The sequence below is a fragment of the Micropterus dolomieu genome, linkage group LG12 (assembly GCF_021292245.1).
Source record: "Micropterus dolomieu isolate WLL.071019.BEF.003 ecotype Adirondacks linkage group LG12, ASM2129224v1, whole genome shotgun sequence".
NCBI lineage: Eukaryota > Metazoa > Chordata > Actinopteri > Centrarchiformes > Centrarchidae > Micropterus > Micropterus dolomieu.
The window spans coordinates 9109060-9130335 of NC_060161.1; the positions used below are offsets into that span (position 1 = coordinate 9109060).

The 21276-nt window shown below is 41.5% G+C and overlaps 1 protein-coding gene across 14 annotated transcripts in view; it reads left to right on the forward strand.

The window, feature by feature from the left end:
- The window catches only part of ablim2 (actin binding LIM protein family, member 2), a 101157-nt gene that overhangs the window by 40379 nt on the left and 39502 nt on the right, over positions 1-21276 (forward strand). For all 14 annotated transcript variants that reach the window (XM_046065948.1, XM_046065947.1, XM_046065952.1 and 11 more), the window contains exons 3-6: positions 7728-7911; positions 13432-13544; positions 13814-13940; positions 15222-15315. In XM_046065948.1, the coding sequence (XP_045921904.1) occupies positions 7728-7911; positions 13432-13544; positions 13814-13940; positions 15222-15315 (518 nt within the window). The remainder of the gene's footprint in view (positions 1-7727; positions 7912-13431; positions 13545-13813; positions 13941-15221; positions 15316-21276) is intronic.

The following is a 21276-nucleotide window of genomic DNA, read 5'->3' on the forward strand; positions in this document are numbered from 1 at the left end:
CATATTTTATTTACAAATCACAACAAAACAAATTTGTTGCACATCCATCCATTCAAGCTTGTAACATTCTCACTAGCTGTACATGCTGAAGGAAAATAAGAACTGGGCTCAGAGATCCTCCAGTGGGGAGGAAGCAGATTCAACAGCACATTGAATTCCTCCGTGAGCCTCTGGGTGCACATTCACATTATATAAGTGGCTTCATAGTGCATGAGACCAGCCTTCAGAGATGGAAGTAATCAGTTTCCTGTGAAGTCATCTGCCTTTCTGCCATGGAAAATGTCGTAATCGAGTTCCTACTGCAATGTAACCTTTAGACCTACTTCACATTGGCAAGCTGAGAAGCACTAGCATTCCTGTTAGCACTGTTATTGCTTGTAATAGTGTAGATTTGTCACTCTATTTTTTCAAGATTTGCCTTGTTCTGAAGTTACATCTCCGTGCTACTAGGTTGTTTTATTACAGAAAATAATTGAGTATATATAGTACATGCATATATATATATACACACACACACACACACACACACAGACTCCCACCACACACCTAGAGTTCAAAAGGTCAAACCCCTTGTGATTCATGGAAGTTTTATCTGGCTGCAGGCGTGTGGCCGAACACATTCTGTTCTCCTCAGCTCAGGACAAAACAACTTATTAACTGCGTCATGATCTCATCCTCCAGCGGCCCAAGCACATGGTGAACAGACACACCCACTGTTGTCACAGAGATGGAATGGTTTTCAAATGATGAAATTGCTGTATGAACATAACATTCAGTTGAATTTTGCATAGGGTTCAAGGCTGATTCTGATACTTTTGTATTGCTTAGCTTTACTTTTCCTTTGTTAAAGTTTTCGCTCTCACTCTAAGAATCTGGTCCAAAAAAGTCTCAAATAAAACCTAAAACTGAGGACATTCTTGTGTTTTTTTTTCTCTAGTGACATTTATCTGTATATTTTTTGCTATTGACTGGAGCATATCTGTATAGCCCACAAACATCAACACAACAGGGTCCACAGAGCGTTGATTGTGTACAATTAAAACTAAACGCCGGTTCAGACCAAAGATTTGTGACAAGACAAAACCACAGCGGTCTAAACTGGCCCATCTCAGCTCGACTCAAGCCGGCTGATGGCTTGGCTAGTCAGCATTGGCTGTTTCAACAGCCAAGAGTAAGAGAGGATCACCTCAGCAATTAGTCTGAGGAACAAACAACAATTTCTCTGCTTATTAGAGGTAACACCACATCCCCTAAACGACCGGACTGCTCCGGGAATGGACAAGGGGGCACTGAATTTGTATAAGGCCCCTGGGTATTCTGTTTTTTTTTTTTGCCGACAAGCAACTGTAGCAAGTAACTCATTATCACTGTCCTAGTTCATAAAGCCATAGGTTTGACTTCCAAGTATAAAATTACCTTGATTTCGGGCTTAGCCCTCCGCTAACTTGAGCTCTTCCACCCTTTCCAAATGTTATTTGAACACCCATCTTCAACCGCTTGTCCGGGGTAGGGTCGTAGGGGCAGCAGCTCCACCAGGGGGCCCCAAACCTCCCTTTCCCGAGCCACATTAACCAGCTCTGACTGGGGGATCCCGAGGCGTTCCTAGGCCAGTGTGGAGATATAATCTCTCCACCTTGTCCTCCTTCCTAGAGAGGAGTCCAGAGGGCATCCTTACCAGATGCCCAAACCACCTCAACTGGCTTGAAATTGGGCAAATGAATGAAATTAGATAGTGAAACAACTTTCACAATGTAAGTCTGTGGGGAAAAGTCTGTCAGGGCCAGTAGGCATCATGTGTTGTAATCCACGGTTTGGCACTTTGTCAGGTTGGCTTCAAAGCACGGTTGAAGGTCTTGAGAGTTTCAGCTCGTCTCGACGCTGACTTTAAGAGAATGCTGGTTAGCCTAGCTTGCTAATGTTAGCACCTATTCCTATACCTAAGTTTATTATTCGTGCTAGACGTTACTTTTTGTAACGTAGGTGTTTTGCAGGTGTTATTTCAACACCTGCTGGAGGACACTGATGTAGGCACCACTATCATGGCAAGAAAAACATATACAACTAAAATGACTTATTTCCTAATTACAATTTTGAACCAAATAAGTCAAAATAAACACCAAGGTTATAATGATTTCTTATCAAAGATAAATTTAAATTTCATTTTGACTTTAATTCTGTAGAAGAAGCTGGGTAAAGTAAAGGATTTATAATTTTTTTGGTTGCAGTCAGATGTTGAACTGTTCTTTCTGTCAGAGCAAACTTGAATATGAACTTCAGTACCCACTTGATTAAGCCTCCTTTACTGACTTCCGCTCCACTCCTACTGAAGCTCTGCTTCATGTCATCAACCTCTACCTGCCTTTTAACACATCCCATGTGAAAGAGGGATTAGGGAATGACAGAAAGGAGAGATGAGAGCAACAAGACAGGGATGAGAGGAAGACCGCTTCGACAGTTTCCATTAGCGATGAGGGACAAAACTGAAGAGCATCTTCTGTCTTCTTTCACTTACGCTCTGCACTCAGACACACACTTTGTATTCTGCATTAGAGGCTAGTTTGCCAGTAACTTTGCCTTCTTCCGCAATAAATGCTCCATGCTGTATATGGGCTGCTTAAGCAACTAAGTTATGATACAGTAAGAAGAGGAGGCTATGTGCCAACTGGCAGCACAGGTATAAATATACAGGGACTGAATGACGAGCTGACGGGAAGCTGCACTTCTGTCTCCATCTCTTTCAGCTCTCTAGTTCTCTGGCTCTGTAGCAGAGCTGTTTTTAATTCATTTGGGGCAAGTCAAAGTCACAGATTTGCTCTGATAGAGACATGTCCATGGAGACATAGAGACAAGTCGATTCTTATGTCTTTCAAAATAAGTTACAAAGCATTTGAAGTCACTATCAAATTTTTTTTTTTATTCTGGGATTTTTACAAGTCAAGTCTTTAGACAGTCAAGTCTCAAGTAAGTGAAGTCCCCAGTCCTTATTTTTCAAAACTATGGCCCTTTTATATGGGCCAGTTTAATTACACACTTCTTAGAATATAAAACACTATGTTCCAGATTTATTTTGGTCCAGCCACTGTGGTATCTATCGTCACTATTTGGCTTACCATCTTTGTAAAGACGGCTTTAGAAAGGTTCTATAAAGAACTGCACTCAAATGGTTTCTCATTGGAAAAAATGGTGCTGTAAAGAACCTTTTATTTTACATTTTGACTTTTATATCAGACAAAACAACCCTTAGGAATCCCCTTTTTTCTGGGTGTTCTGTATCTCATCCATCCAGCTTTTCACTCTGCTGGTGTTTACTCATTATCTCATTCTAGACAGGTTGCCAGACATCTGAACCGGATGTTAGGGAGCCGGTAGCAGCCGCTGGAAAGTATGTCCACTTCCTGAGAAAACATTCCTGCTCGTATTGTTGTGGTTGTTTTATTAGCACGCTGTAACCCCCGTGAGGGCTTGATAAAAAAGTGAAATGATGCAAATGCTGGATAAAGGTTGTCCAACATGTCGATTAAAGTGATAAAAGGGTGGGAGAGTTGGATTGTTATGCTACTAGCCGGATATGCTGAAGTTTCACTTTAGTGGACGGGACTTTAGACTGAAGGAAAACATCACAAACATTGTAAACCTTGCTTCTTCCACATGTATGTGCTGTGTGTCGCGGATGTTAGTTAGCCGTTGTGCAACAGTTACTAACCCAAAATCCAAAATCACACTTTGCCTTAACTGGCACCTCTACAGCTACCACTCCACGCTCCACAGCTCTGGTCAAAGCTGGACTCAAACCGGTGACCCGCCTGTTCCTAGCCTAAGCCTTACAGACTGAGCTACTGCCGCCCCAGAAAGTGCTTGAAGTAGCAAATGGAAGCAATTTTTGATACCAGAGAGCAGATCAGAAGGGAATTGCTTTTCTAGATCACCCTAGTCTTTTTTCAGCATGCTCTGTAGTGTCTTCACTATCAACAGTCTCCATCGGCATCGAAACAGCAGCATCCCAAGCTGACCAATGTTGATGACTCCACATGGTCTGTACGTAGAGCAGTAACTTCAATGTATAGTTACAGATAGCTATGATAGCTACAGCAGCCACTGTACGGACAGTAAACAGGCCCAGATCCAATGTTTTTAATTGACTGTTCAGATTATTTTTCTTAAATGTGGCCCATATCACACTCCAATGTGACCTGACTGTGGCCTGCATGTGCAAAAGAATAATACGATGTCACACGCAGCAGAAGTAAGCTGAAGAAAGCATGGCGACCACAGAGGTTAGCCATCCCTCTCGATTTTCACGGGAGACTACCGTTTTTCATTGCCCTCTCCCAGTTTCCTCCCGGTTCTCCTGATTTTGTATATTTCTCCCAATTTATCAGAATCTGATTTGGGACACTTTGGCCTGTAGTCTGACCTGGATTCAGGGGGCAGAAAGTTGGCCTGGTACTGCCGGTTAGAACTTTGTGTTTAATCGTCTGAGCTGTCTGCCAGCATCATCAGTTTACACTGAGACCTTAATGAGAGCTGGGGAACCTACTGGCACCGCTGCAACTATGCCTGGGTGTGTCCGAGCCTATTCTGTAGAATGTGCGTGCGTGCCTGCAGTATGTGTTGTGGGTGTGTGGGATTTCATCTATGTCACCTCATTGCCTTCTCGCATAGCTGCAAGGATGCGCGTGTGTGTGTGTGTGTGTGTGTGTGTGTGTGATCTCACGTGTGTCTTACCTCATACCTTCACACATCCCTGCAAGTTGGAGACTTGTGAGAGTGCGAGTTCAGTGAGCAGCCCCGGGGTGAGACACCGACTGGCGCAAACATCTCTCATCTGTCTTTCATGACGTTTCTTTTTTGTTTTGTTTTTTAGAAAGAAAGAATGGAAGGAAAGAGAGGAGGGGTATTGTTTTTGCTAGAGAAAATAGAGCGAGGCTTCCCCTGAGGTTGCGGCTGGTCTGTGATGTCATGTGGTTGCCGTGGTTACTGTGTGTAATCATTGTGTGTGCATGAGAGGAGAGGGTAATTTGGAGTTCCTGTTATGTATTGTTATGAACCAGACAAATAGACAAAAAGTGCAGTCTTTGTTAGGGACACACCCATTGTGATGGTGAGATGTTATTGGCCCTTAAAGCAGGCTGACTGGCTCTGCTCACCACCACGCCTCCTCTTCTTTTTACTGTGTTTCAAATGAATGCCTGTAAATAGGCGTATGTGTGTTTCTTTTTGTATGAGCCTTTTATAGTACAGTATAGTATACGCTAGTACACAACACGGTTGGGTACTGTTTCAGTTTGATTCTGATTCCAATTGTACTTTTCAAATCTGGTTCCTTTGGAATCTCGGTTCTAATTCCAACCCGTTCCCCACAAATCTTGGCTGTTTCTCAATAGACGACAAGTCTAACAAACGGCAAGTTTGGACTTCTGGGGCAGATCCTATCCTAACTGCTTGGTTACCATGGTAATAAGGGTTAGGAACTGATTTAGGGAAAAGGCCATTACAGATTAACAGTTCCTAAGTCAATATTCCTTTCCTAACTTAAGATAGGAAGTGTTTAACAGAAGCATCCTAACTTCGTAAAATCTTAAATAAACTCTCCCAACTTTAGGAGAACTGTTGAGCTGTCCTAACTTTTACTTTTCCACCAGGTAGTGTTTGCTAACTCGTTTAATCCACGTGGTTGCTTTTTAATTGCTTTTACAAAATCAACGAAATATCAACAGGCGGAACTTCATTGATTGATGTGTTTGATGACAAAACACTCATTAGTAGAACGTAGGCAGCAGGAGATGTAACGCTAGATAATGCCTCATTATATAACATAATGTAGAGGCTTGATGTAAGAAAAGGATCCTAATGTAAGTCTTTGATAGAAGGAGATCATTAAATTCAAGAAACACATGAAAAACATGATGATGTTAGCCCGCAGCCTTTATTAGCCTTTTTTGTTACCGTCATTATTAACTATCCCGATGAAAGAGTAGCCTACGGGTTTCTGCCGGGGTCAGTGAGGGAGCACAGGAGGAGCCACCACCGGTTTTCCTCTACTCACAACAGTTGCCTTTCTCTTCGTATCACTTGTAAATGGACTTGTTTTCTTTTTAACAGCATCAATGGCGGATATGCGGCAGTGACTTTGCCCGCTATTTTAGCCCACTCTCTCTCTTTAATCTCCCGAGTTAAGCGTTATGTGGATTTGGAGTTTGGAGGTTACCAACACCTCTAAGTCGTCTGACTTAAAGTTCAATGATAGTTGTTGTTTCTGCTCCACTTTTCAGTTTGTGTTTTATCAAAAAACAGCTCGCGGGATGAGAAAAGTGACATCGGTTGCTAAGTAACAGATAAAAGTTGATAACCGATGTTGGATTGAGTGTTTAGGATTTCCTAACCTGAGATAAGACAGGATAAAGTAAGATAAGATAGGATTCCTAAAGTTAGTTAAGATTTGCTTCTGTAATACCAAATTGAGAAAAATCTATCTTAACCTATCTTAACCTTAAGTTAAGACAGGAACTTTCTATAATATGGCCCCTGTACTTTAAAGCTCGGGAATACAAACTCGCCGGAACGGGAGCACTCAGTCAGTCATTCAGCAAAAGCAAAAGAAGTGGTCTTGATGACAGCCGACACGTTAGCGAGTGGTACCTCACATCTAACGCAAATTTTCAAGTCAGCTCTGTCTTGAGAAATCAGCCACAAATTTGGAGTTTAAACAACTATATTCCTGCATTAAAAATTCTTACAAACTGCATTCCGTGACACAAGAACAGCAGTATTATACCTTACAGGTCTGAGTTTTACCCTCTGCCATTTCCGCATGCATTCTGGGATACTTGGCTATCTGAAGTCCACACTAGTCACCACCGATGCAGGCTCGGTAAAACGGGCGGAGCGAGAACAAATCTGGGAATTTGACTGTACTTGGCTAGATGCTTTTTGACTTTTGAATGGGAACAGTACTTGGGCTGCGACTGATGCCGTTTCAGTCCACAGAACACAAGTACGCAGATTGAGAAACAGCTCTTGTCAGCGCTCTGTGACCTTCATCCTTCATGGCTAAAGTGAAATGAGTCTTTGTACTATAAGGGGGTCTCTGGGGACTGGTATCTAAGAAGATGTCAGGTCAGCATAGCCGCTCCTGGAATCCCACCATCGAATCTTTGCAGAGGTGTTATAAAATGAGGATCGGACCATTTTGGCTATATGGGGGCGCTCAACGTCTGATTTTACATAGAAGTACCACATAGAATATACAACCTATTGTGATAGTCATAAAACATATAACGCCATAAATAAACATGTGAACAGAAGGGAGCTTTTAATAAATCTTCTTAAAGTGCCAGAATAAATCAAAATTGTAACACTAACCCTTAAGGTCAGTGAGCACGTGTGGAGTAGTGTGTGTGTGTGTGGGAGAAGAGGGAGAGACACAGAGAACCAAGTAAATAAATGCCAGCTGTATACCCTGTGATCAGTTGGCTGAATTAAGAGACAACCAACCTGATGCTTGTCCTTCAGATTTTTGTCACATTTTGAATTTTGAATTAGCTTGAAGCCATTCATGTTCCAGGAGAAGCATTCAGATTTTGCCTTTAAAAATGTTCAGTCACCAATTTTGTCTAATCTGTCCCTCTCTTCTTTTTTGTCCCCTTCTCCTGTCCATCCTTCCCTTTTCTTGTTATCTTTTCGCTCTTTCCTTCCTATACCCTTTCACCCTCCCTCCCTTATCGCAGTTTGTGGTTGTGAACTGGCCCAGGGAGGCTTCTTCGTGCGGCAGGGCGAGTACATCTGTACTCTGGACTACCAGCGGCTGTACGGGACTCGCTGCTTCAGCTGCCAGGACTTCATCGAGGGGGAGGTGGTATCCGCCCTGGGCAAGACCTACCACCCCCGCTGCTTCGTCTGTGCCTCCTGCAAGTAAGAAACAGGGATTCAGGAAGTAGGGTTCAAAACCATATTTAGATTACGCATGATTAGTTATCTTTGACTTTAACAGCATTGAGTTGTGACATCACTTAGTCTTGAGTCTTCTGGCCATGAAGACGTTCCATGTTCATGAAGCAGGTTACAGTGAACATGTCACTGACAATGACCTTTTGTGTGTGATGTTTAAGCCAACATGGACGAAAATCCTTAAAGTTGTTAAACACTTTAATTCCAGGAAAACTCTATCACATAAACAATATCAACTAATAATAGTAATAAAACTCCAGAACAACTACTAAACTGACCTTGACCGTCAATTGCTGTGGAACTTCACATTATGATGTGAAACCTACACGTTAAGACTGACTTGGGGCTTTTCCTTGCAAACAACTTGGTCACACGTCTTTTGCCTATCTATCCGTGCTTGGCAGTGCAACCCTGATTTTGTAAAAATGTTAAATCAGACAAATCAGACAATTTTCAACTCCTCCAATATGTCTCGTACAATTCAGTTTGTGCTGACTAAACAACTGACAGGTTGCCTACACATTCTTGTGCATTCACTGCTGCTGCTTGTATTATAGCCACAGGCAGGACAATATGCACAAAGGAAACTCAAAGTTCTTTATATAATGCTTTATTAATATTAAATAAGAAATACAGATATTATATATTATAAGATAGTTCAAGATGGGAGTGAAATGTGGGTATTTAGTCAAAAGCCATAGAGAACATAAAGGATTTTTAACCTGTCAAAGTCAGGGGAAGTCTGTTCCAGCTCTCTGGTGCATAGTAAAAGCCTCAGGGAGCTTCAAACGACTGTTGCTGGTTGGATTGTTGAACAGCTTTTGAAACCCCATCTACCGACACTGGAATTGGAAAGGCTGTGCGCGACTATTTGTGTAACTTTGTGAAAAGGCAATCTGATAGCGATGCCCCCTTCACACAGTGATTGGCCTGGCTAGTAGCAGTAGTCGACAGTGTTTGACCTGAGCAGCAACATTCGGAATGCGCTGAAGTTGGCTGACGTGCACACTAGAATTCTCTACCTAAGTATCCATCTTTAGTATTTAGCATTAGCCACATTTGTTACATTTAGGAAGACTTGAACGTGTAGATAACTAAGAAGTGGGGAGATGTAAGTGTTTGTTTTCCATGCATCATTTATTGCATTTCTAAGGCTGAATTCAGACCAAATCAGGCACTGCTGCGAAAACACAGGTCCCCTTATTCATTTGAGAGGGGAAGTGGGTTTAGTCAGTGGGGGGTCGCAGGGGATGTGGTGAAAAAGTTGAAACAGAATCAACTTTTGGAGAAACGCAACCGATGTCACGCTGCAATGTTCAATCTGGCCACAGTGCTCCATAGTCAGCCTGAAATCTCAGTGAAAGCAGGCAGAGCTCATGGCCCAAACTATGATACTTTCCCCCGTCCTCGGGTGGTTTATTTCATGTACCCAGCTTTGGTGTCTGTGTCTGGTTTGGGTTGGTTAAGCGGCCTAGAGAGTGATTGAAGAGAGGGAGAGCTGCTAGCAGAGAATTTTTTTTAACGTAGCGGTTAAGGTCTCAAGCACAAACACGCCCACTCCTCTGCACAACCCTGCAGCTAATCACTGCAATACTGGATTTGGTCTGAATACAGCCTAACCCTGAACCTTAACAAAACCCCTATTTGTTCAGAGCACTTTTTCTCAGGGTGTCTTCGTGTCCTTACAGGTCTCAGAATGTCTTAAAACATCTTGAAGGGCATACAAGTTATTTTTTGTGGACTCTTGGAAGATTAGCCAACTAGCTAAAAGAGATCCAAATAACTCAAATCAAGTCACAATAAATTTGAAGTAGAGATACTAGACACTATTTCAGAATTGAATAGGGTTACTGTAATGCAAATCTAGCTGGTTGCCTGACACCTCCTTGTACTTTCCCATGACTGAAAGAGCTCAAAATCAAAATACAAAAGAATCTTTTCAGAGGGAGGGAGACGCAGCAGTTTGTTTTCATCATCAACAGCAGCACTCCTCTGGTGTAGGTGTAATTTACAAGTACATAAAACTATAATATACACACATAAATATAGGCACGGAAGGACACGTGTTTCTGCAAGTCACAGTCATCTTCACCTGTTCACAGCCATGTGCATGCTTCTACTGACCGTGTAATGTGCGTGACCAGTGATGGTTCTCAGGACTAGAAAAGTAACGGGAGCCTCTCAGGCTGGAATTCTGAGTGTGTGGTCAGTCAGCGCGGCCACTTAGCCCATTCCCATAGCTAGTGTTAAGTGTCTTTTGAACAGAGGGTGGGTTTTGTGTGCGAGTGTGTGTGTGTTTGTGCCATCATACCTCTGTGATCCCTATGCTGAACCTGAGATAAGAATGTTCAAGTGTGGCATTTGAGGTTTGTAATGTGATCATTAAACCCCTGTGCTCCTCTTATAACAAATATGGCTTTTGTGGCGGCAAAACACACAAGCTTATTGTGAGAAATGTAAAAATAGGGCTGAGAGAAAGAGAGCAAATAGACTTCACACTGCTGTGTGTGTGTGTGTGTGTGTGTGTGTGTGTGTGTGTGTGTGTGTCACGGTCACAGTGCTGTATTGATCATCAATAATTCATCAAGAGTAATTTAGCTCTGTTTCTACCTTTCACTGTCTGGGTTTCTGTCTGTATGTGTGTGCCTCTTTCATGCATGCAGCTACATCACAATACACCTGCAACTGCAACAATACATGTATTAGTCTGCCTCTATCTCTCTACATACACTATGCCATCATGAGGTCAGGTCCCAAATTCATCACATTGATGAACTGAGGTATCAGGTAGAAACACAAAGAAAATTCCATCCAAATGAGCTCAGTTTCGAGTAGACACTTAAATAGAAAAAATAAATCAATTATAAAAAACTATTTAAATTGTAAATTAGAACCAACACACTTTTGTATCATGCAGAATCAACCAACCGGATAGTGAGAATGTAACACGATGCAATAAAATGTTTAAAGGATTCTGCCGTACAAAGCAGAAGCATAGGAGCTAGTATATCTGGTTAAAATGAAAGACCAGGAGGTGAATCTTTAATATTTTGTTTTACATATCAACAAGACTTTGGAGTCTAGAGCCATGCTATTAGCTAACTAATGGTGTTGTAGTCAAGACCACCCAAAGTGAGACCAAGTCATGAACAAGACCAGAGTGTATCAAGACAAGACCAAGACTAGAGAGGTTGAGACCAAGTCAAGACCAAGACCAAGGAAGCGGGACTGAGTCAAGACCAGGACATGGGCCACACGCTGCATAAAACATGATAAAATGTGGAATAGGCACTCTTCTCAAATTGACCTGAAAGACCCACATTCCCATAAAAACACCCACATACAAACACTAAGAGCTAGAATCAATTTAAGCATATTTATTCAACACTCCCTTTCCATGTTTTACTATCCATCTAACACAATACATTTTTTATGCAAACATTAGGTTTTCTGTTTGACTCTTGTCATCCATATTTGATCCTTCATATTTGTGTATTTGAACTCAAAATTTAAAAGTAACATGCCATGTACCTCTGGCCCTCCAGAGCAGCCTATTTAATTTGTACATTTTTCATAGATGTGGAAGCACATTACTCCATCTCTACGCTCTGCTGTAAGATCTTAGGCTAGCTCTCTCACCCAAATGATGGATACCACGGCGTGTGGCTTTTATGTCGCGAGTTGTATGCAGCTAACATTAGCTAAGGTTAACTTACACATTAGCTACATACAGTAGCTTTATGTGGCCTGTGCAGGAGGTAATCAGGCAAATGTTGTATTTTCTAACCTAGTATTCGTTGGCAATGCAATAGTTTTGCCTTCAAAGCATCTAATTGATTTAATACACAATGTACTTCACATATCTCTCTTTTTTTAATTTATTTTTAACTAAACTGAATTCCACCACCACCCAACCTTTAACTAGGGGACATTGAACAATCAGAAACTGAAAACATTGGTAAATCAAAAGATTTTGTTTAGCATTTGAAATAAAAAACTAAAGATATATAGTGTAGAAGATGTATACAAAAAATATCCGTCAGTTGAAGCAAATAATCTTAAATTTCAATGAGCTTTAAATGTCTATTTAACAATACAAGTGGAACAACATCATGCCGTTTAGGCCTGATGTCAACCCAAAAATAAATTCCATTTGTATAGACTGTACAGATTTTGCAGCCTGTGCACACCACTGATTTTCTATTTCTGTGTCCTAATATAATCAGTCCACCTCTTGTCCCACTATAAACAATGTGCTTAGCCTCAGACGGACAGACAGGTGAACATGGTTTCACACGTTTTTTTCACATTCCTAAGATGACTTTCCCATAATATTGAGCACTAGTGGGTAGAAGTAATATCTGTTTCCATAGAATTATTTGTGCTTTCCTGAATAATGTATTTGGATCGGGGTACATCACTATTGCCTACAAAGGAAACTGGAAAGAAAAATGGATACAGATGTCTCATAAAAAGATAAGCTGTCAACGTCAGTTGAACCTGCTGCCGAGATTTGCTCTCATTCAACCAAAAGAGCATTAGTGAAGTCCAACACTGATGTTGGGTGATAAGACCTGGGTCAAAGTTCGTCCCAAAGGGTTGCGGTTTGGGCTGTATGCAGGCCAGTCGAGTTTTTCCACACTAAACAGTGGAAATCATTTCTTTGTGGAGCTGGCTTTGTGCATGGGGCACGCACACTATTGAAGCACACTATTTAATTAGCAGAACTAAATATGTGCAGGCTGAAGAAAGTATTGGTCTCTACCTGTGACATGTGTCCCCCCCACAGTTCAATTCTTCATCTTTTTACTATTTATAGTAAGAGGTTGGTTTGGAAGTTCCGCAATGTACTAATATCCACTTTTATGCAGATAACACTGTTATTTACTGCTCTGAGCCATTACAAAAAGAAGCTTTATGTCATTTGCAATCTGCTTTTAAGTACCATGGTTAACAAATCCTAAGAATGAATCAGACCTCCTGTTTTTCACTGTGCTGAGATTGAGTCAGCATATGTGTACAAATATCTTGGGTTTTAACCCATATTATATCGCCTCAAAAGAAAAGTCCTGTTAAATTTCCTTCTGTTCTAGGCTAACAAGTCGTTACATGCAATAATGTATTTTCTTCACACATTGGACTCTTGTTACCATAGTGCACCCAAAGTACCCAAAAGTCTGCAGACAAGGACGTCCGCATTAATACAAATAAATTCTTTGAAATCCTATGAGAACCAAACATCTGGAAGAATGGTGAATAACTGTTTTTACTTTGCGTGTCAGATCAGGCAACTTATTGAGGGGTTGGAGTCTGCAGGAAAACCTTCCTCACCCTCCTTCAACAAGCTGCTAAGCCTAAAACTGTTTTGTCTGATGATGGTCTAAATCTTGTTTCAGAGGCTCAGAATACATTTATAAGCTTTGGGAAGTACAAACCTGTCAGTCAAAGCTCTCATCTGATGTTTTGTCTGTTTTCTGTTTGCAGACAGCCGTTCCCAGCCGGCGACCGAGTGACATTTAACGGGAAGGAGTGTATCTGCCAAAACTGTACCCAGCCTCTCCCTGCCAACAGCCCTGCACCCATACAGGCTGTCCACAGTCAGTACTTAATTTATGTCTCCGTCTCTCTGTGACTGTCTCCGAAGCATAAATCATGCCAAAAGTAAATGTTTGCACCCTGCAAACTATGATTTGTTACACTGCCAGTTCCATCCCTTACATTGTGTGAAGTCATCCCACTCTCTGGAAACCGAAATGTCCTTTATGCTTATTGAAACCAAAGTACTGTAGCAGGAACTCTTCCACTCAGAGAAAGTCAATTTTAGGATCATTTCTCATCACATATCATCTCGTTGTCTTCTTCGCAGACTGCTGCGGCTGTGGGAAGGAGTTTAAAAATGAACAGTCTCTTGTAGCGCTGGACAAGCACTGGCACCTGGGCTGCTTCAAGTGTAAAGTCTGCAACAAGGTGCTCAATGCCGAGTACATCAGCAAGTAAGTCAGTCTGACAGACCTACTGTTTAACTACACTTCATTACTATTACTATTACTATGGCAAGTGAGAGTTGGTTAGTGTTGGATGTCACAGAATGTCACATAACAATTCAAAACTTGTCAAAGCCAACCATATGCTGTGATCGCAACATCCCGTTTCCTGTTTGTTTCTCTACGATGACCTACAGGCAGTTTAACATGACATTAAATTAGTTGAACTCCCTGTGTTCTAAAAAAAAATGCATCTAGAGCTGATAGCAAAATCAAATGGTTGTGAACATATCAGACCCATTTTTGCTAGTCTTCACCAGTTACCTTACAATTTCATTCATGCTGCTTTCTTTTGCACCGAAGGCAGGAGTTTGCATCCTTTTTCCCACGTGTGGTTAAGATTAGGTTATAAAACACTTACTTAAGGTTTGGGAAAGACTATGGTAATTATTTGTTTATCTCTAATATACTTCTAATGTTTTACTGTTCTTATCACAACACCTCTTGTCTTTTCACTTAGCCATTGATTTTACATGTAATAGCAGTGTATAACACTGTTTTGAATAGTGCTACCTATACTAGATAAAGGTACAAGGTTGTTTATTAGTCATTATACAGCACAAGGCTGCATAATGAAACGAAATTTGTAGTTCCTTTGTGCTACACACACAACATATTAATATATATATATATATATATATATATATATATATATATATATATATATATATATATATATATATATATATATATATATAAGTGTAGGCCTATATTAAAATGTTAACATATAAAATAAAATAAAACAATACAGTTATTTATATACATATATACATACACGTATACACCCTGAACATTGCCTGCTTATTCAACATAAAGTCAAAGCATTTAAATCCAGTACATAATGCAGTACCATCGTGCCAACTGGAGTACAAATAGAGAACAAAACAAATGTTTCTTAGACAGTTCAAGAAGCCAATCTATGACTTTCCCCTCTGTCAGGATGTTTTAAAGTCTAACGTACACTGTTAGGTAAGAACACTGGAATGCCATCCTCAGACTTATATTGCAATAAAATGCTGCAGGAAAAAGTAAATTATGGCACTAGACAGCAGTTGTAGTTTTATATTTGGTGTCAAATATTTACAAATGATCGCAGTCTAATTTTGGTCTAGTTGGATGCTGCAGCGGGAGCTCCAACCAGCACAGGGCTCTGAGCTGTTTTTATGTGAAGTGTATCTGATGCTCTGTGCTGTCTCTGATCTGCTGACTTGTCCTGTGTCGCCACATCAGGGATGGAATCCCCTTCTGCGAGATGGACTACCACGCCATGTTTGGCATCCAGTGTGAGAGCTGCAAGAAGTACATCACCGGAAAAGTCCTGGAGGTAACGCCGCAGCACTACTATTGTAGATCTAAAGAAGTCTCTCTAGATGGACGAACAGCTGAGGTACAGAAAGAGTAATGTGGGAAATGGTAATAGTAATAAGCCTAATCCTTAACTATGTTGTAGTTCTTGTAACCAGGAACAGTTGCATGGTTACTGAAAGACAACTCTACTTGTGATAGTTCTGTGTAATATTCAACAAATAACAGTGAGAACATGTCTTCGTGGATGCTGGATAAATACATAATACACAGATGTTACATCACAAAGTCAACTAACTAGTTATGGGAAGTGCTACTCATTATGTATATCCAGTAAAAGTCACACTGGAGAAAACTTCCAAGGCTTGGATGGAAATGAAACTTCCTGTTGTGTTAGGAATTATTTGGGTCTTTGATAAAGATTCAAAGGAACAAGCTTGTGTATATAACAATGTGAAAAATTCATATCAGAGAGCCTGCGTTACAAACTGGGCACATTAAGTTGAAAGGCAGGGGCGGTCTACAGTGGGTACGGAAAGTATTCAGACCCCTTTAAAATTTTCACTCTTTGTTTCATTGCAGCCATTTTCCAAAAGTCAAAAAAGTTCATTTTATTTCTCAGTAATGTACACTCAGCACCCCATCTTGACAGAAAAAAACCCAAAAATGTAGAAACTTTTGCAAATGTATTAAAAAAGAAAAACTGATATATCACATGGTCATAAGTATTCAGACCCTTTGCTCAGTATTGAGTAGAAGCACCCTTTTGAGCTAGTACACCCGTGAGTCTTCTTGGGAATGATGCAACAAGTTTTTCACATCTGGATTTGGGTATCCTCTGCCATTCCTCCTTGCAGATCCTCTCCAGTTCTGTCAGGTTGGATGGTGAACGTTGGTGGACAGCCATTTTCAGGTCTCTCCAGAGATGCTCAATTGGGTTTAAGTCAGGGCTCTGGCTGGGCCATTCAAGAACAGCCACGGAGTTGTTGTGAAGCCACTCCTTCGTTATTTTAGCGGTGCGCTTAGGGTCATTGTCTTGTTGGAAGGTAAACCTTCGGCCCAGTCTGAGGTCCAGATCACTCTGGAAAAGGTTTTCGTCCAGGATATCCCTGTACTTGGCCGCATTCATCTTTCCCTCGATTGCAACCAGTCGTCCTGTCCCTGCAGCTGAAAAACACCCCCACAGCATGATGCTGCCACCACCATGCTTCACTGTTGGGATTGTATTGGACAGGTGATGAGCAGTGCCTGATGTTCTCCACACATACCGCTTAGAATTAACGCGTTCAATCTTGGTCTCATCAGACCAGAGAATCTTATTTCTCATAGTCTGGGAGTCCTTCATGTGTTTTTTGGTAAACTCTATGCGGGCTTTCACTCTGTCATAAAGCCCTGACTGGTCTAGGGCTGCAGTGATAGTTGACTTTGTGGAACTTTCTCCCATCTCCCTACTGCATCTCTGGAGCTCAGCCACAGAGATCTTTGGGTTCTTCTTTACCTCTCTCACTAAGGCTCTTCTCCCACGATAGCTCAGTTTGGCTGGACGGCCAGGTCTACGAAGGGTTCTGGTCGTCGCAAACTTCTTCCATTTGAGGATTATGGAGGCCACTGTGCTCTTAGGAACCTTGAGTGCTGCAGAAATTTTTTTGTAACCTTGGCCAGATCTGTGCCTTGCCACAATTCTGTCTCTGAGCTCCTTGGGCAGTTCCTTTGACCTCATGATTCTCATTTGCTCTGACATGCACTGTGAGCTGTAAGGTCTTATATAGACAGGTGTGTGGCTTTCCTAATCAAGTCCTTATAACATCAATCACAGGCGTTCCCTTTTAAATGGCTTTGTTTGTCATGTTGTTCTGTCTGTGAGGTCGACTGTAATCATTTTGCACAATGTATCCTGTCATTTTATGTGCTTCATACTTCTGATTCTCATTTTCCACGTGAGAGATTCCAGCGTTGACTCCGTTTCCCCCGAAGTGATCATTAAAATTTCATCAGCTCTTCTAATGCAGCTACATTTTAAAAAAAATGCTTCTAGAGTAGTTAGCTGTGTATGTACAGATCTGGGAAATTTTTCAGCTTTGACACCATCAGAACCAAGATTTCCCTTTGAGCATGAAAGGGTACCGTGCGCAGGGCAGTTAACGGGGGTTGAGCTCTGCTGAGATAATGCATTAGTCTCTCTGTGGCCTGCTGTGTGTCGGCCCTCAGCTCTGTGTTTGAGCCTGCTTGGCTATTCAGCACAATTTCTCTCTAGTTTTATTTTTTAAAATCTTTTGGCTGCGGGCTAATGGCTTTGACCTCTCTCTCTCGACTGCACACGAACATATTACCTCTCCTCGTTCCCTTCCCCCCTGTCGCCCTCAGGCGGGTCATCCATTCACTGTCGCTCACTCTGTGTGCCATAAAACAAAGCCACACAGCCTCTGTGCTGGACACCACTGGCAGCTACATGACAGATAACACACTCAGCTCTCGTCCCCTTGTCCGAGGCTTTACATTTTTAAAAACGTGTTATTAGATATCATGTATCGATGCATAGATATGTATAGATTCAGTTTGTGTGCCTTTTTTAACAGTATATATAGAGACATAAAGAGTCCAAGAGAGCGGGAGCTTCTTCGTAAATATACTTCATAACAGGTCATGCGGGAAAGCCAAAACCAGAGGCACAAAGTCATCCTGGCGTCTGCACCTTACACCCAACCAGACCAAAATAGTTTGAACCGACACACCGGGAAGTTGGGCCAAAAAGCTGACACAGGGATGAGATTCTTTTTACATTTTACCAAAACATTTTTAATTCTTTTGTTTTAGAATTAGCAGGAATAGTGGACAGAGCTAGGCTGCAAAGTACTTAACCCTCTATAGGGTCTGAAATGATCAAGTGAAGTTCTTCACTGCGTTTTGATTCTTCACAGCATTTCCCAGCTGACTCAGAAGAACAATCAGACTGCATCAAACTGCATACTTGCTTTCATTTTTATGCTGTCATGCTGAATAATATAACACATCCCTTGGTGCCCTCATGAAACATGCTTTGCATAGCTTCTGTAAAAGCAAGATGAGGGTCATGATGTCGGTAGCTGAGATGGCATGTAATAATGAATTAGTGCCGGCTTTACACATTCCGCTACTGGTCTTTCTGCTAGTATATGGAGCCATCCTATACCGCTGTGTTCCGTGACCTATGCTTCGTTAACCATGTTATTTAGCCAAGAAAGTCACATTTGTCAAGAGCATCACTAACAACATAAAACCTAGCACATATGAGAGGCCGAGTTTCTTAATTACAAGCCAATCACATGCAGCATCAACCAACGAGGAGCTGGGTATTTAATATAAGATGAAACCAGTGATACCCAGGAAAGTAGGTCATGTGGAGCAGAAAGCAACACTGAGTGAGGTAAAACAATAAATTAATAAATAATCACACAACTTGAATAGAAAAGAAAAGCTCAGTACTTTTGACCCTGTTGGGATTCTGTAGGAGTGATGACTTGGCTGATCCGTAAATCTCACTTTTTGAGACAGACTTTAGGTGTAACCATTTATTTATTTAGATTCACCATTAGCTATAGTGTACTCTTAAAGTACTCTCTGCATGTACTCTTAGTGTACTCTGCAGATTCATTAGGTTCAGATAAGTGCAGCGGTCTGTACAACCTAGCATGAGAAAACATGCTGTAGAGATTGGCAGGATTGGACGAGAAAGAGCCCATTAGAGAGGCAGGTAGAAATCATTGCAGGGAAATGTGTTTTAGTGAAGCCGTCTGTTGTTCTGCAGTGATGGAGGGATGGGACACAGGATACTTTCACTGGGCGCGGAGACGGATGAGAGGAGGTGGAGGAGGAGGAGGAGGGGTAGAAAGCTTTTAGACAGGGGGGTCTTGGAAGCTCCTGCGATGACCTCCGAACAACAGAGCAGCATTATGGGGAGAAACAACGATCCCTCTCTCTCACTTGCTCTCTTTTCTGTCATCTCGTGACAGTCTCTCCTTTCATAAACACCTATCGGGTTCCAGTCTGGAGAGCAGCGCGAACATCAGAACCGGGATGAGAGCATGTTTCTGTGTTTCTCTCAGCGTGTGTCGATGTGTGTAAACGACACCATCCACTTCCATTTCTGTGCTGAAACTGTGCTGGGCCCAATGGTGTCTGGAGGCAAAGTCAGTCAATCAGGACTAAAAGCCTTTATGAAGTGTGTGTGTGTTTGTGTGTTTTGGTTGTAGTGGTCTTGTGTTTACTTGCAAGGCACTACTGTTCCCCTTTTATTGCCTCATTCCTTATAAAATAGAAAGGAAGGTTCCAGCCAGAGGTGGGTTAATATTGTAGATTATATTACATGCAAACTAATAAAAACAGTCAAACTTTCTATAGTGTGATTCCTTTGGGAGATTCTGACATGCTTAGTAAATACAGGCCCAGCTCTTTGCTATCCTTTGTTATTTTTAAATCCAATGCCAGCATGCAGCGTTGTCTCTGTGTATTAGAATAGAAGCCATTTACAGCCACTCCACCTGCTCTGGGCTGCACATAGAAACAGTAACGGAGAGACTGAGTATTCAAAATGTCATGACATTTGGTTGAGATCAAAGAGTCTGCTTTGTGGGGACGTTTCAAGTCAGTAAGTGGGGCTGGCAACGGTGGAGGAGGTTGAATCGAAATTTTGTTTATTGTTTGCGCCAACATCTTTGTTGCTTCGTGCGTCCCGTCACCTGTCAGTCAAACAGTGCGAGTGGGTGCGGGGATGTCTCCTGTGTTTGTTCCAAACAAGCTGGAGGTGTTAAACTCATCACCCTCGAATTGACAGAAGGCATCGGTATGCTTGCAACTCAGTGCTTTGCGGATCATCCAACATCATCTGAAACCATCTTTCAGAGAGTAGCAGTTAAACTCAGGATCTCAGCAGTTCCATGTTTGTGGGCACATCTGTTGGTAGCATGCTAACCGTTAGTTATCTAGCCAGAAAGTTGAACGTTTCATTTTTTTTTCTCTGTGAATAGTGTCTATAAGCTAACCTTAAGGTTTGAGTATGCTTCAAATCAAGTGCTTGGTTGGCATCTCATACTCCTTTCCCAGGGTGCGAATTATACAGTGACATCCATCCATCCATCCATCCATCCATCGTCAACCGCTTATCCTGCGTACAGGGTCGCGGGGGGGCTGAAGCCAATCCCAGCAGCCAAACTGCCAGAAAATCAGACCATCAGGACCGCTCAAACACAGACCCACACAATGCTGAACCAGAAGCAAAGACACTATCATAAAATACAGTCTGCATCATCATCTCTAATTCCTAATTCTCATCATTTCAAGTTTTAATTTCAACTTTTTTTAATAAATATCTCCTTTCCTCTTGCTCGTGAATGAAATGTAATCTGCCTTCAATAAAGCAGTAGTCATACACTGTTGGGGAAGTGGGAATTGTTGAGTCTCTGTAAATAATATTAAACAGAGTACTGTCTAGACCTGCTCTGTATGAAAAGTGCAATGAGATGCCTTTTGTTATAAATTGGCTCTATATAGATAAAACTGAATACATTTGAAATAACAGACCTGGATTGTAACATTTACTTTGCCAGTTAAAGCTCATAACAAATATCATGCTTATTGTAAAAACACTCACAAAATACTTAAAATGAAATAATAAACTCTATTGATGTCAACGTGTGTATCTACAATAACTAATAATGAAATGACAGGGTGGGCTATCAGCTAGCTTCCATCCCATAGCTCATTTAAAGTAAAAAGAAATGCTAATTACGAAACTCTGAAGGCAGGAAAGTGTGTTAAAGAAGCTAGATAGCTAACTGACATTAAACTACAGTCTCTCCATCAGCGTGTGATGCACTGAACTGGAGCTTCTGCCGCTGCGCGTAATGTGGGCAGACAAGACGTTCAACTAACGTCAGGGATATGAAATGGTATGGTCCATTTTAGGGGTGTCAGAAATCGTATTTGAAGTTTCTTGAATATAAGG